The 12,432-nt window shown below is 37.7% G+C and overlaps 1 protein-coding gene across 1 annotated transcript; it reads left to right on the top strand.

Moving 5' to 3' along the window:
* Positions 1–3,889: 3,889 nt before the first annotated feature.
* LOC143270776 (melanoma antigen preferentially expressed in tumors-like) lies at positions 3,890–10,645 on the top strand. The gene is made up of 4 exons (XM_076561876.1): positions 3,890–4,443; positions 5,848–6,147; positions 6,611–7,192; positions 8,070–10,645. The coding sequence occupies exons 2-4, from the start codon at positions 5,858–5,860 to the stop codon at positions 8,581–8,583; spliced, it is 1,386 nt and encodes a 461-aa protein (XP_076417991.1). The 5' UTR covers positions 3,890–4,443; positions 5,848–5,857; the 3' UTR covers positions 8,584–10,645.
* The last annotated feature ends 1,787 nt before the right edge of the window (positions 10,646–12,432 follow it).

Raw genomic sequence — 12,432 nt, forward strand, 5'->3', positions numbered from 1 at the left:
CTATTTACATGTGAAAAATCCTTGCATACCTAATATAAACCAAATTGATCATGATGTTAAAATATATTATTAAATTCACATTATAAAGACTTTATTGGAATAAAGTAATCTATTAATAATGTATATCACAGAAACCTCATTTTCAAAAACTTTAGTCAGAACTAGGTTATAGATCATGGTATATTGTCCACATAGGAGAAGTTTAGCATTTCCTTTATGTTTTATCAAGTAGTTGGGGAGCATTTTTGAGGTCTGATAAAATGTTTATTTCATCCATGTATTTCTAGGATTTTCTTTGTTGGGAGTTACCTTAATCTTATTTTTTATATCTTTGTTTTATACATCTTTATTCATTGACTTTAGGGGATAACTGCTGGATATAATAATCTCACTTGACATTTATTTACTGTGATGCTTAAAACCCATCATTTGCTATTTTTGTGGCTTTTCAGGTTTCTGCCAAGAAGTCTGGTGTTATTCTGATTGGTTGTCACTTGTAAGTGACATGGATGTTTCTTTGCAGCTTTTGATGTTATGTCTTCATTCTTTAGTCTTAGGATACTGTCCATGTTCTATAGCAGTACATTTTACTTCTGATGCATCTTAGAGGTGTTATATCTGTTTGGAGTCTAAATGCCTCTTGTGCTTAAAATTTATTTATTTTTCTGTAGACTCAGGAAATAGTCTGCTTTAATTTCTATGACTTTTCTGTGTCTTAAGTTTTATCTCCTCTCATTTTTCTACTGGTAGATGTATTTTATCTTATGGACATACTCCAGAAATTTGTGCTTAAGATTGCTTATTTTTTCTTTACTCATGTGTAATATAATATTTTCTTCAACTTTACTTAAAGTCTTATTGTTTTTAATTCTGATTAATGTAGCTTATTGATACTTTCTACAGATTTCTATTGATGAAATTGAGCTTTTAATTTTCTGAATTTCGTTTGTTTTCTTTCAAACTCCTTATGACTTTCTCATCTATGTTGCTGACCTATACATACACATTTTGAGTTGATTTCATCACTTCATTCATATGTGTGAAAGTCCTTGAACTTTTTTTCAAGTATACTTTCAATTTGTCCAGCATTTTAAACACTTTTTCAATTTTTTTTTTTTTTTTTTTTTTTTTTTTTTTTTTTTGGTGCCCGGACATGCTGAAAGCTTTTGTTTTTATTTTTTGAGATGGCCTCACTATGTAGCCCAGCCTAGCCTCAAACTCCCAAACCTGCCCCTGCTTCCCGAGCGCTGGGATTGCAAGTACACACCACCATCAGGGTCAGGGCTGTAGCAGGGCAGCACCTCAATTTTTTTGATATGGCATTTGAGGAGAAATTTTCATTTGCTTTGCTTTTCTTATATTTTTGTGTTGTGATCTCTATATTGCTTTGGATGAGTATGTTCTCAAGTTTACCTTTCTCATAGGGTATAGACCTTCTGTGGAGGGCTCAAGTCCCAAAAAGAAAGAAGAAAAGGAACCACTGTAATAGGTAAACTATATATAGAAGTACACTCAGAAAGTATTAAAGTTATCTACCATGCCCCACCAACTATGAATCAGATACTCACAGAAATAATGTACACTAATATATTAAATTAAAACTCAGTTTGGGTAAAAGTGGGACTAATTGTGCTCAATGGCTGTGAGAAAGAGCACATATAGTTGGGAGGAGTTTAAAGGTGGAAATGGATCTGGGAAGGTATATGGGCAGGACTGGGGTTGAATACTAATAGAATATATTGCATGCATGTATGAAAATTTCAATAATTAATTAAAATGTTCTATTGTAAAAGTAGAAATAATAATAAATGAATAAAGTAAATGAAGAGAACAGACAGGAGAAGGAAATAGAGCACTGAGATTTGTGCTGGAATTTTGGTCTTAGTGCATTCATTTCTCCCTCAACAGTAGACCATCCGTGAGAGGGAGGAGGCTGCTGCACCCTGAGGCCTTCGTGGACCTGCAACGCGGAATTCTCCATTTCACCAGCATTGAACCACACAGAAGGTAAGTGGCTGCAGATGTAGAACTGGTCCCCAACCTCAATCATGGGATCACCAATGTCCTCAGTCATCACCAGTGAACACACAAGTGATAGGACCTCAGAGCAGCGGGCCCTTCATTACCAGAGGATCTACTGCCTACATTTTATAGTTTGTCCTTGCCTGTCATTCACCCAGCCCATCACTGCCTTCGACAGGTGTCTCCCACAAAGCTGGTCTGGCAGACTCTCTCTAGTCATTCTCATTTTGCAGTTGCTCCTTGTTTTCTTATTTCCAAGAGTATTTTTGTCTCAAGGAGTTAGCCTCTCTCCAGAGTGCACCTGACTGGATATCCCTCAGACACTGAAGAAAAAAAAATATTTTTCCTTTTATGTGGACTAGAGCCAACAGCAGAGTCACAGTCCCAAATTTCCCAGATTGAATTAATGTTTGTGAGAATCTTGGGCTGATGTTTGGGGTAGGGGTGTCCATCTTTATTGTCAGAGACATGTTACACTTTATTCCTCACCATTTCACTAATAATAGAACAAAATCACTTTGTAATTTTGCCTATATGTTACCAGAGACTAAGCTATAAATCAATATTATTTTAATATACTACATTTAATTGTCATTAAATTTGGTTATTTATTTATTTATTTATTTATTTATTTGTTTATTTAGGTTTTTCGAGACAGGGTTTCTATGTGTAGCTTTGTGCCTTTCCTGGGACTCACTTGGTAGCCCAGGCTGGCCTCGAACTCACAGAGATCCGCCTGCCTCTGCCTCCCGAGTGCTGGGAGACATTTATTATTTGTTTGGTCTCTTCATGACACTTTTGTGTGAACTGTTAGTTCATATCTTTTCTTCATTTTCATACCTTTTTGGTCCTTTGTTCCTCAGTTTTTGAGTTCTTTATATAGGAAGCAGAGTTTCCACTTGTCTGGAATGTTTTACTACTACATCATTTTAGACTGTAAGTTCTCTTTTGAAATGCTTGTATTTGATATTTTTAAATTCTTTGATTTTCATTTGGTCAGATCACTTATTGCTTCCCTTCATTACCTCTAGCATTTGAGTGACATTTAGACATCCCTTCCCTACATTAAGCTTAAAGAAAACCTGTCATATTTTCTTCAAGAAGCTGTGTGATTTCACTCTTTGCTTAAAGTTTTAACTCAATTTTTAGTTACTCTATACATGGCATAAATCATGCATCTACTTTAAGTTTTTTCTTTAAATCTTTAAATCAATTTTTAGTTACTCTATACATGGCGTGTTTTATGAATCTACTTTAAGTTTGTTTTGTTTTAAATCGTATCTCACTCTGTACCTTGCATGTCTGTCTTTCCTTTAGTGGCTTCTCCAAGTCACCTTTGTTTTTTTTTTATTTATTTTAATTATGATTTATGTGTATGTGTTTTTTGCCTGCCTATATATCTGTGTAGCAAGTTTGTACAGGGCCCTTAGTAGCCAGAAGAGGGCATCAGATCCCCTGTAACTAAAGTGTGTTATGGATGGTTTTCAGGACTGGGAATTGAATCCATGCCCTCTGGAAGATCAGTCAGTGCTCTTATCTGCCACCCAATCTTTTCAGCCCTTCATTAAACACTGATGTCCAACCATGTTGGCTTCTATTTCTAAGATTTCTAACCTATTTCATTCAGCTATTTGTCTGTTCTTATTGAAGTGATAAGACACTATAATTGAGGAAATTCTCTAGAAAGTTTTCATTTTCTTGGTATAGTGTCAGGAGTCCATTCTCAAGTGTCTTCCTTCTCTCTTATTAGCTATTCTTGTGTATTCTTTCACATATGAGCTTTACCATCAGGCTGTCTAACTCAGTAAAATGTAGATATTTTTTAATTAAATTTATACATCAACTAAGGGAGAACTTTTTTTTAAATGCTGAGTTTGTCAGGGAAAATTCAAATTTAAATAGCATTGCTCCACAACCCTTATAATGGAATCTGGAGTCCTTATTTAGTCATATGAGGCACATCCACAACTGAATATTGAACCAAAATACTGGAACATTCACAGATATTCCTAGGAATGGAACATGGTGACCTTGTAATAGAACACAAACAGCAACTTCTTGAATACATTTCACTAACATTTGTAACAATGTGTGAAATCAGCTGCTTTGTTTCATGAGACTGCCCAGTCCCTTTCTTTCAAGACTGTTTGAGGTTTTCTTCACTCAAAAGAAAGTTCTTCCCAAATAGGATGTACTTAAACTCGCTTACACCTTGAGCTATACAACAGAAGACCATCATTTGAAGAATCTGGGACAGGCTTTTAGGACTGCATGAACAGTGTTCCTGAGAACCTGGAAGCCTCAAGAATAAGTACCACTTCTTTGTTCTTAATGGTGATAATTTTATCTTAGTCATCAAGTCATTTATCCAAGGACAATGCCATAATTTGTGTGAGATGCTGTAGCAACGTAATGTATTAGGTAGGTAATGAGTAACATTAATTTTATTTTCTTATGGTTTTAATGTTTTTGCTTGGAAGTTTTCTATATTTGGCTTATTCATATTGTTTTAGAAGCTATCTAATGTAATCATGTTATTTCCTGTTTATCAGTGTTGTGTACGTCTTTTAGAGGGTCTGATGTTGTTCCCGAAGTAGAAGAAAAACTTAGGAGCTTTCTGACTCTTTCATGTGTTACAAGATTCTTAATCCCCCTCAGTTTGTTTCTTTTTCCACCATCAACAAATTTTCTTGAATGTTTCTCCTAACCATAACAATATATTCTTCCCACAGTCTGTGTCTTTTAAGATTGCAGTTTTAAACTAACCTCCATATCACTTATTGGATATGCCTTAGATATTCATTGATTATAACACATATTCATAACACATCTTGATGAGACTCATTGTGATGTGTCCATACCAACCTCTAGCTTACATGAATCATATCCAACTGTGCTTTGCCACCACAACCCTGGCACCGATCCCAGACCCCAGAAGTCAGTATTCCATTATCAGATGACTATCTCTTACTTTCCAGATGTGAGACAACATACAGCTTTGAATGGAACAGTTTTGAAGTCTTTGCCATAAACTGTACTGCATTCTTTTGATTTTATGTTTTCTTTTTCATCTTTAGGCTTAATTCATGACTAGATTTTCCGAATATGCTTAAGGTCAACTTTAAGTTTTGTTAACCATCTTCCTTTGTGTCTGTGTTGTGCCATTTTGGTGTCTTCATCTGCCACAAATACAGTGACGGGTGAGACAAAGCAAGGGCTGGAATGTCATTCTTTTTCTTTTAATCACAATGAATTTGGTGTTGTAATATTTTCTGTTGTACCACTGTTTTGTAGATTTATCTTTTTCTTCTTCAGAGCTTATATATTATGGAGGGAAAATACTGGAGTCATGTAGCTAAGTGACCAAAATTGTTTTCTGTTCACTTAATAATGACTTCTTTTTTGGGGGGGGGCAAGATTTTGGTGACAAGGTTTCTTTGTGTAGCTTTGGAGCCTAACTTGGAACTTGCTGTGTAGAACATGTTGACCTTGAACTCACAGAGATCCACCTGCCCCTGCCTCACGACTGCTGGGAATAAAGGCATGTGCCACAACTGCCCTCCTGGCTTACTGCCCATTTCTAATGTTTTTTTTTTTATCATATACATACTTTATACACAAGGGAAGGGGAATAGTAATACACACACACACACACACCTTTATACACTCACAAGTCACTTTCTAATCTGTGTCTATAGTAGATGTATCTAGTTTTGGCTATCTGGTTCATTTATTCTTTAAATTTCTACTTTGCTGGCGCTGGTTGCAAAGAAGAGACTGTATATGTTTTCCTAGAACTTCTAAATATTTCTCCTTCTGATTCAGGTTCACAAAGATGGATGCAAAGAACCCAAAGACACTGTTGGATCTCGCTATACAGAGTCTGCTGAGAAATGAGTCTATAGCAATCCAAGCTCTGGAGGATATGCCAAGAGTCTTTTTTGTTCCACTGTTCATTGCTGCCTTCGAGGGTGGCCATAAGAATACATTGCTTGAGATGGTGAAAGTGTGGCCCTATTACTGTCTCCATATTGGGTCATTAACTGTACAGGAGCCTCAACATGAACTCCTGAAAGCCATGATTGAGAATCTTCCAGTGTGTCCTACAAAGAACTCTGCTTCTAGGTAAGACTGTATAATAGAAACATGGAAAGACAGAGGAGGTTATACCACAGCCTGCTACTCTCCCAGAAGGAGAAACAAGTAAATTCTGAAGATTTATGGGTGAGGCTGTTGCCCGCAAACTTGGTAACACATTAAAGACTGATTGTATTCAATGTTAATTATGAAATCTGTTACTGATTGTATTCAGTGTTCATTTTGAAGTCTGTTACTGAGAGGTCTGTTGATGGGTTTATGTAACAGGTGTTACATAAGAGAAAGACAGGAGCTTTAAGACTGGAGGGGGTTAAGATGTATAAAGGATTGGGGGGGAGGCTGAATTTTCATGAGAAAGATTTGTTGATAATTAGGACAAGGAGTGTCAGCTATGGATAAAAGAATTAGGTCTAAGATGTCATTGTTGATTCTATTCGGTATCATTATCGTTGGCTATTTCTCAACTATTCTATCTCCTCTATCCCTACAGGAGACCTAAACTGAGGATCCTAGATTTAAGGCAAGACAACGACTATAGGACCACATGCCATGAAGACAGCATCAAGAGACCTTTCTGTTCTCATTCTTGTGCTTATTCTGACAGCTCTATCCTGAAAATAGAAGGGCAGCATGGTTTTGTAAATCCAGGGTCCATGGTTCAGTTCCCCAGGCCTGTAGAGTTACTACTGGATCTTTCCCTAGATGGCTCCTTAATGGAAAAGGAATTTTTGGTTTTGCTTACAAGTAAAATTAGGGAGAGTTCAGGGTCTTTGCACATATGCTGTCGAGATTTGCAAGTTGATAAACTGTGTGACAGCAAATGCACCCTGAATTTTCTTGATCTCAGCTGTGTTGGTCAGTTGTCAATCGATATGGGTTCACTGAGTGATATCACCAATGTCCTGTCTCAGATGGACCACCTAGAGAGCCTCAGTCTGTCTAAAGTCACTTTTAGATCCCTGGGTGGGAAACTCTTTAAAAATTTCCTCGGTCACTTGCAACGTATGAACACCCTTAAGGAAGTCAGCTTCTCTTCATTCTGTCTCACAGGTCATCTGGACAGAGTGCTCAGGTAAGAGTTTGGGCCAGGGCCCTGGGTTTCCTAGAGAGCCTGTTGAGACAGGAAAGAAAACATTCTTGGGTATTCTTAACTCCTGAAAAGCTTTTATACTTTCCACTTTGTCACTTTTGGGAATTTGAAACTGGAGAAAGAATTACAAAAATTAAGTAGCCAACAATGTACAGACAAGTACAGAAATAAAAGGTGAAAAACACTAGCCTTCTAGATATGAAGAGGAACAGGGATTGAGATGGGCGAAGACTTTTTGCTGTAGCATTGATGCACCTCATCATAGATGCCCATACTTCACAGTGTCAGATCACTTTACTGATCTGTAATTTCCAAGGCATAGGTCATGAAAGAAGAGGGTGGTATGTAGGGACTGACCAAAGGGAGTTTTCAGTTGCCTGCTCTTTCTGAACCCTCCCCACTAAAAAGGTGAACTGAAATATACAATGGATAATGTTGTAAGTATCAAGAGCTTTCAGTTTTTTTCTCTTAATATTTCTTAAAATCATATAATGTCCTGTACACATTCTTAAGATTAAAAGAAATTGTATCTCAGTGTTGAAAACAAAACTTTCAGCCAGATGTGGTGGCACAGGATTTTAATCTTAGCACTTAGGAAGCAAAGACAGGCAGATTCTGTGAGTTCAAGGCCAGTATCATCTCCATAGTGAGTTCCAGGACAGCCAGGACTACATAGTAAGATCCTGTCTAAAAAAAAATTCTCAGAGTCACAAAACTATTAAGTGAATTAAAGCACACATTAACACATTAATACCCAATTATAATGCATGTGAAAAGTAGTTTATTCTAGGTATAAAGGTATATTTTTCCTTATTCAATCTTCATTCTTCACAAGTTTTTTGTTGTTTTCTCCCTACAGAGTCCTGCCACCTGGTCTGAATTTCTTGTATCTGACATTCTGTGATCTTTCGCACAGAGACTTCAGATTTCTGGCCCAGAGCCCTCAGGTCTCCCTCCTAAAGCTGCTGAATCTTAGCAACAACCCAATGTATTGGGATGATTTTGAGCCTTTTCAGACTCTTCTGGTAAATCTCTCTGGTACTCTTCGGCATCTAGAGATGAATCATTGCCTTATAAATGATATTGCAATCTCTGTCCTTATTCCTGCCCTGATTCGTTGTACTCAACTCCGTGTCCTGTGCTTTGCTTCTAACCCCATCACAATGCCTATGCTTGTGACTATCATGAATAATTTAACACCCTTGAAGAATCTAAAATATGTGATTTATCCCATCCCTGTACATTGCTATGAACTGTGGCCTTTTCAGGGCAGTTTAGACCGAAGGAAGCTTGCTATTGTTCAACTACATTTGAAGGTGATGTTAGCACTTGCAGAGAGGCCTGACATGAACTGGATCACTTACTTAGAATAAATTTCGCAGTCCAACACAGTTTCTACCGATATGTACTATTTAAGTACTAAATGTTATTTCCTGGACCCACACACACTATATATATATATATATATATATATATATATATATATATATATATATATATATATATATATATATATATATATATATATATATATATATATATATATATATATTTATATTATAGAAAATTACACTTAGGGAATACAGGTATGTAACTGATTCTTACACAGAGTATTTTAGAAAAGATGGAGGACCTCGAGAGTTCCTGTGTATCACTGGTCTACTGTTGATATATTTCATTTTACTGACCACAGTGATGTGTATTGTGTATAGTACAGGATGATCAAGTCCTAGTTTGCTCTATCTCTGTCCACACTGTTTGGTTCACTTGTTGGTACATCACACAAATCAGAACAATGACACCCTTTCCTGCCTGTATTTGTGGAAGGGTTGGTGGTTTTTGAAGACAATATTTTCATCCCCTAAGTTACTTTAGGCTGGTTTTGGTTGCTTTTGGGAATCCATCAGGATTTAATAGTGGGGCCAGGAAGGAAAGACAGCAGAGGCTTTGATGTTTCAATAGAACCTTCAAGATCATAAAGATCATTTCCTACTTCTTGATGTAGGCCTGCTCTAAAGTTTCCACTACTTCCCATGAAGTCCTCAGCTGGCTCTCCAGCCTTTGTCACATGAATTTTTAGGTGGGATTTAGGGTCCTTCCCATAATATTCCCCCTCCTTCCTTTAGTTCTCTTACTCTACTCCCAATTCTGTTAATCCTGTCATTTCCTTAGCTGTATAAATCATTCCCTATATATATATTTTGATTCTTTTTCCATTAGCTGTGCCCCATTTGGTATGATACATACTATCCATGGGTGAGTACTGAGTCCAACTTATTTTATTCTCCAGAACACAACATAATTATAAATTCAGTTTGCATATTCTAGACATACTTAGAAATGATGTGTGTGTAAAGTCTATAGTTAATAATTTGCACAGGGCTAAGGAATGCCTCAGTCTTCCAGTTGCTTACCACACAAGCCCTCCTGTGCTCAGATCCGAACCTAGCGTTAGTGTAAAAAGCTGAGCATCCAAGTGCACACTTGTCACCCCAGTGTGAAAAGGTGGAGGAAGGAAGAGCCTTGGGATCATGTGGCCGGACATTCTAGCAAATTAGTGATTCGAGGTTCAGTGAGAGATCCTGCCTCAGAAAATATGTGTAGAAGAAAATGCCAGATACTGAATTTTGGCATGCACGTGAGCATGTGCATGAGCACACACACACACACACACAGAGAGAGAGAGAGAGAGAGAGAGAGAGAGAGAGAGAGAGAGAGAGAGAGAGAGAAGCAAGTACACACACCTCCTCCTACACATGAACATGGACACATAAAAACATCTTACTTGTATTGTTAAAATAATAAATAAACAATTGTATTTCTTGAAACAGTATACTGCATCACAAAGACATGGTAAAGATATAAGATTAGGATTTGTTCCTTCCACATGTTGAAATGCCAAAATGACAACATTTCACTGACTAACAAAAAGAGTAGACTGTAAGTAATCATTTTCACATAATGTTTTCTTACTAAAGTAAATTAGTAAAAGCAATAGCTTAGAAATTTATATTGTTTTCTTTTTAAAGTGAGGTCATACTTGGTTTTAGTCTGACCACAGATAACTGTAATTGAATTTTGTTTTTACTAGTGATACTGGTAAATGTATCAAACTAGATTTTACACGCATTATTATAATAAGAATACTGACAAAACAGTTAACATTTGTTTTTTATTAATTTTTTGTGGTAACCTTGTATTTCCAAGTTAGTAAGAAAAAGCATGTTAAAATATACTAATATTAACGTGTCATATTTCTTTTGTGATACATTTCAAATTTGTTCATATTTTCCATAATGCTGGTACCATGATAATAATAATGCACAAAATTTCAAAGACCTACTAATATGCCAGTGTAATGAGTGATTTACTTACATTGTTTCCAAGTCAAAAGAGTTTTTGACACTTTGTATTAAATAAAATACTAAAATTAGATCTACCTGTTTCTTTGAAATTTCCCTTCATTTTTTCCATATGGCTCTTACTATATAGTCTCTGGATAAGCTGGGATCTCGTGCTCTCAGAAGTACAGTCTGACCAGTGTGTTACAGTGGCAGAATACTGGGAAAGATGCAATTGGATCAATATTTTTCCTGACCAGTGGAATCTTCAGTGGAGATTCTAGAAGGGGGAATGGCGAATGAAAGGGACAAGAAACACAAAGAATTGACAATAAGACAGGTATTCTCATCAAGCTGCAAATTTTTATTTTGCTCAGGCAAGTGTTATAGCAAGCAGACCAGGAAGCTTTCTTTGGGAAAAGATCAGGGTAGTGTTGGGTTGCTAAAACGTTACTAATGGTCAGTGTAGCAGAAAGATAAGCATCAAAAGGGAGATAGCATCAAAAGGGAGAATGTGGATGATCTCCACCAGTTATCTGCGGCGGCAGACAGTTGCTGCTTATGTAGCTCTAGGCTAAGTTTATGTAGCTTATTTATCTGGGTTTTTACCATTCCAGACTCATTAATATAATAACAACATTCTTCCCTCAGAAAAAGGCATGTCCCACCCTTTTCTGCTGTCAGCAGGTCCAAGGCCCGTCAGTTTTGTAGGGCAACCTGTTCTAGGGAGGTTAACTGCCTCTGGAGGGAGGACAAGGATGCTGCAGAAGCCTCAATTGCTACCTGAAGTTGTTCAGATAGGTGAGCTGTTGTCATGAGTGAATCACCCAGGGCTTCTCCTACCAAGCCTGCAGAGACCAGGGAGGTCAAGGGAAGTTCCGGCCACAAGGGCCAAGAAGAGCTCTTTTTTGCTTGGGCAGGGGTGGGAGGTGGGGGAGGCATCCCATCCCAAGAACTCTGCAGGGGTCCTGAGTATAAGTTGTGAGAGCAGAGTGCTGGGTAGGCAGAGCATGTCCTGTGGGATAGGGATGGTCAAATTTTTTGATAGAGTGCCATTGTACTGAAAGAAAAACCCAGGGAGGGCAAAAGGATGACGGGAATACGGTCTGACTGCAAGAGGGAAGGGAAACACTGGAAAAGCAAAAGTCAAACTTGGAGAGGCCTGGGTCAAGAAACAAGGGTACTTCGGGGATGGGGCGGAAGCCATGGGGATTATCAGTGGTGGTACAACTAAGGACCTGCAGCAGGGGTACTGCTATCAGGGGAGGACGTTCCAAGGCTGCACATAGGAAACACAATGAGAGATTCCCAATGCCAGTAACATTGGCAAACATAAGGCCTTCTCAGAGGAGGGAAAGCCAAGAAAATGGAGAGGAGGGGGATGATAGTTGTGTCATTAATATTTTTTCTTGTATAAGGATATTATGATGGACTGTAGACTGTACTTGTACATAAGAGCACCAAATGTAAAGTCTGGAGCTAGGCCATGTGGCCATTTGGGTCATGTACATGGCTCCTTCTACTGGACTAGTCCATTGCAAGTCCCACGGGTCCCAAACCACTAGGGAATATCCTGTGGATGTCTTATAAAATTTAGGGCCATTCCATTCTCTCCCAATTACCTGTCCCTTAGCAGGAGGAATGGCATCATGAATTTTGCAGTAAGAATAGGGGACTCCTTTGCTTTTCTCCTTCAAATAAGTTTTGCAGTTGTGGACAGTCTGGTCATACAAAAAACAGATAGTAGGAGCCACCTTGCCGGGGGAATTATGGAAATCAGTAAAGTTGAGTAAAATGGGACTCTGACATCCGTGTAAGGGGCAATCAGCAATAGCCAATAGGTGATCAAAGGTCTGTGTTTTAGCATAATTAGTATAATTT

The sequence above is a fragment of the Peromyscus maniculatus genome, chromosome X (assembly GCF_049852395.1).
Source record: "Peromyscus maniculatus bairdii isolate BWxNUB_F1_BW_parent chromosome X, HU_Pman_BW_mat_3.1, whole genome shotgun sequence".
NCBI classification, from domain to species: domain Eukaryota; kingdom Metazoa; phylum Chordata; class Mammalia; order Rodentia; family Cricetidae; genus Peromyscus; species Peromyscus maniculatus.

Coding starts and splice junctions, on each gene's coding strand:
- LOC143270776 (XM_076561876.1), top strand. CDS start 5,858: ATGGATGCAAAGAACCCAAAGACACTGTTGGATCTCGCTATACAGAGT. Junction 6,148..6,610: donor ACAAAGAACTCTGCTTCTAG/GTAAGACTGTAT, acceptor CTATCCCTACAG/GAGACCTAAACTGAGGATCC. Junction 7,193..8,069: donor CATCTGGACAGAGTGCTCAG/GTAAGAGTTTGG, acceptor TTCTCCCTACAG/AGTCCTGCCACCTGGTCTGA.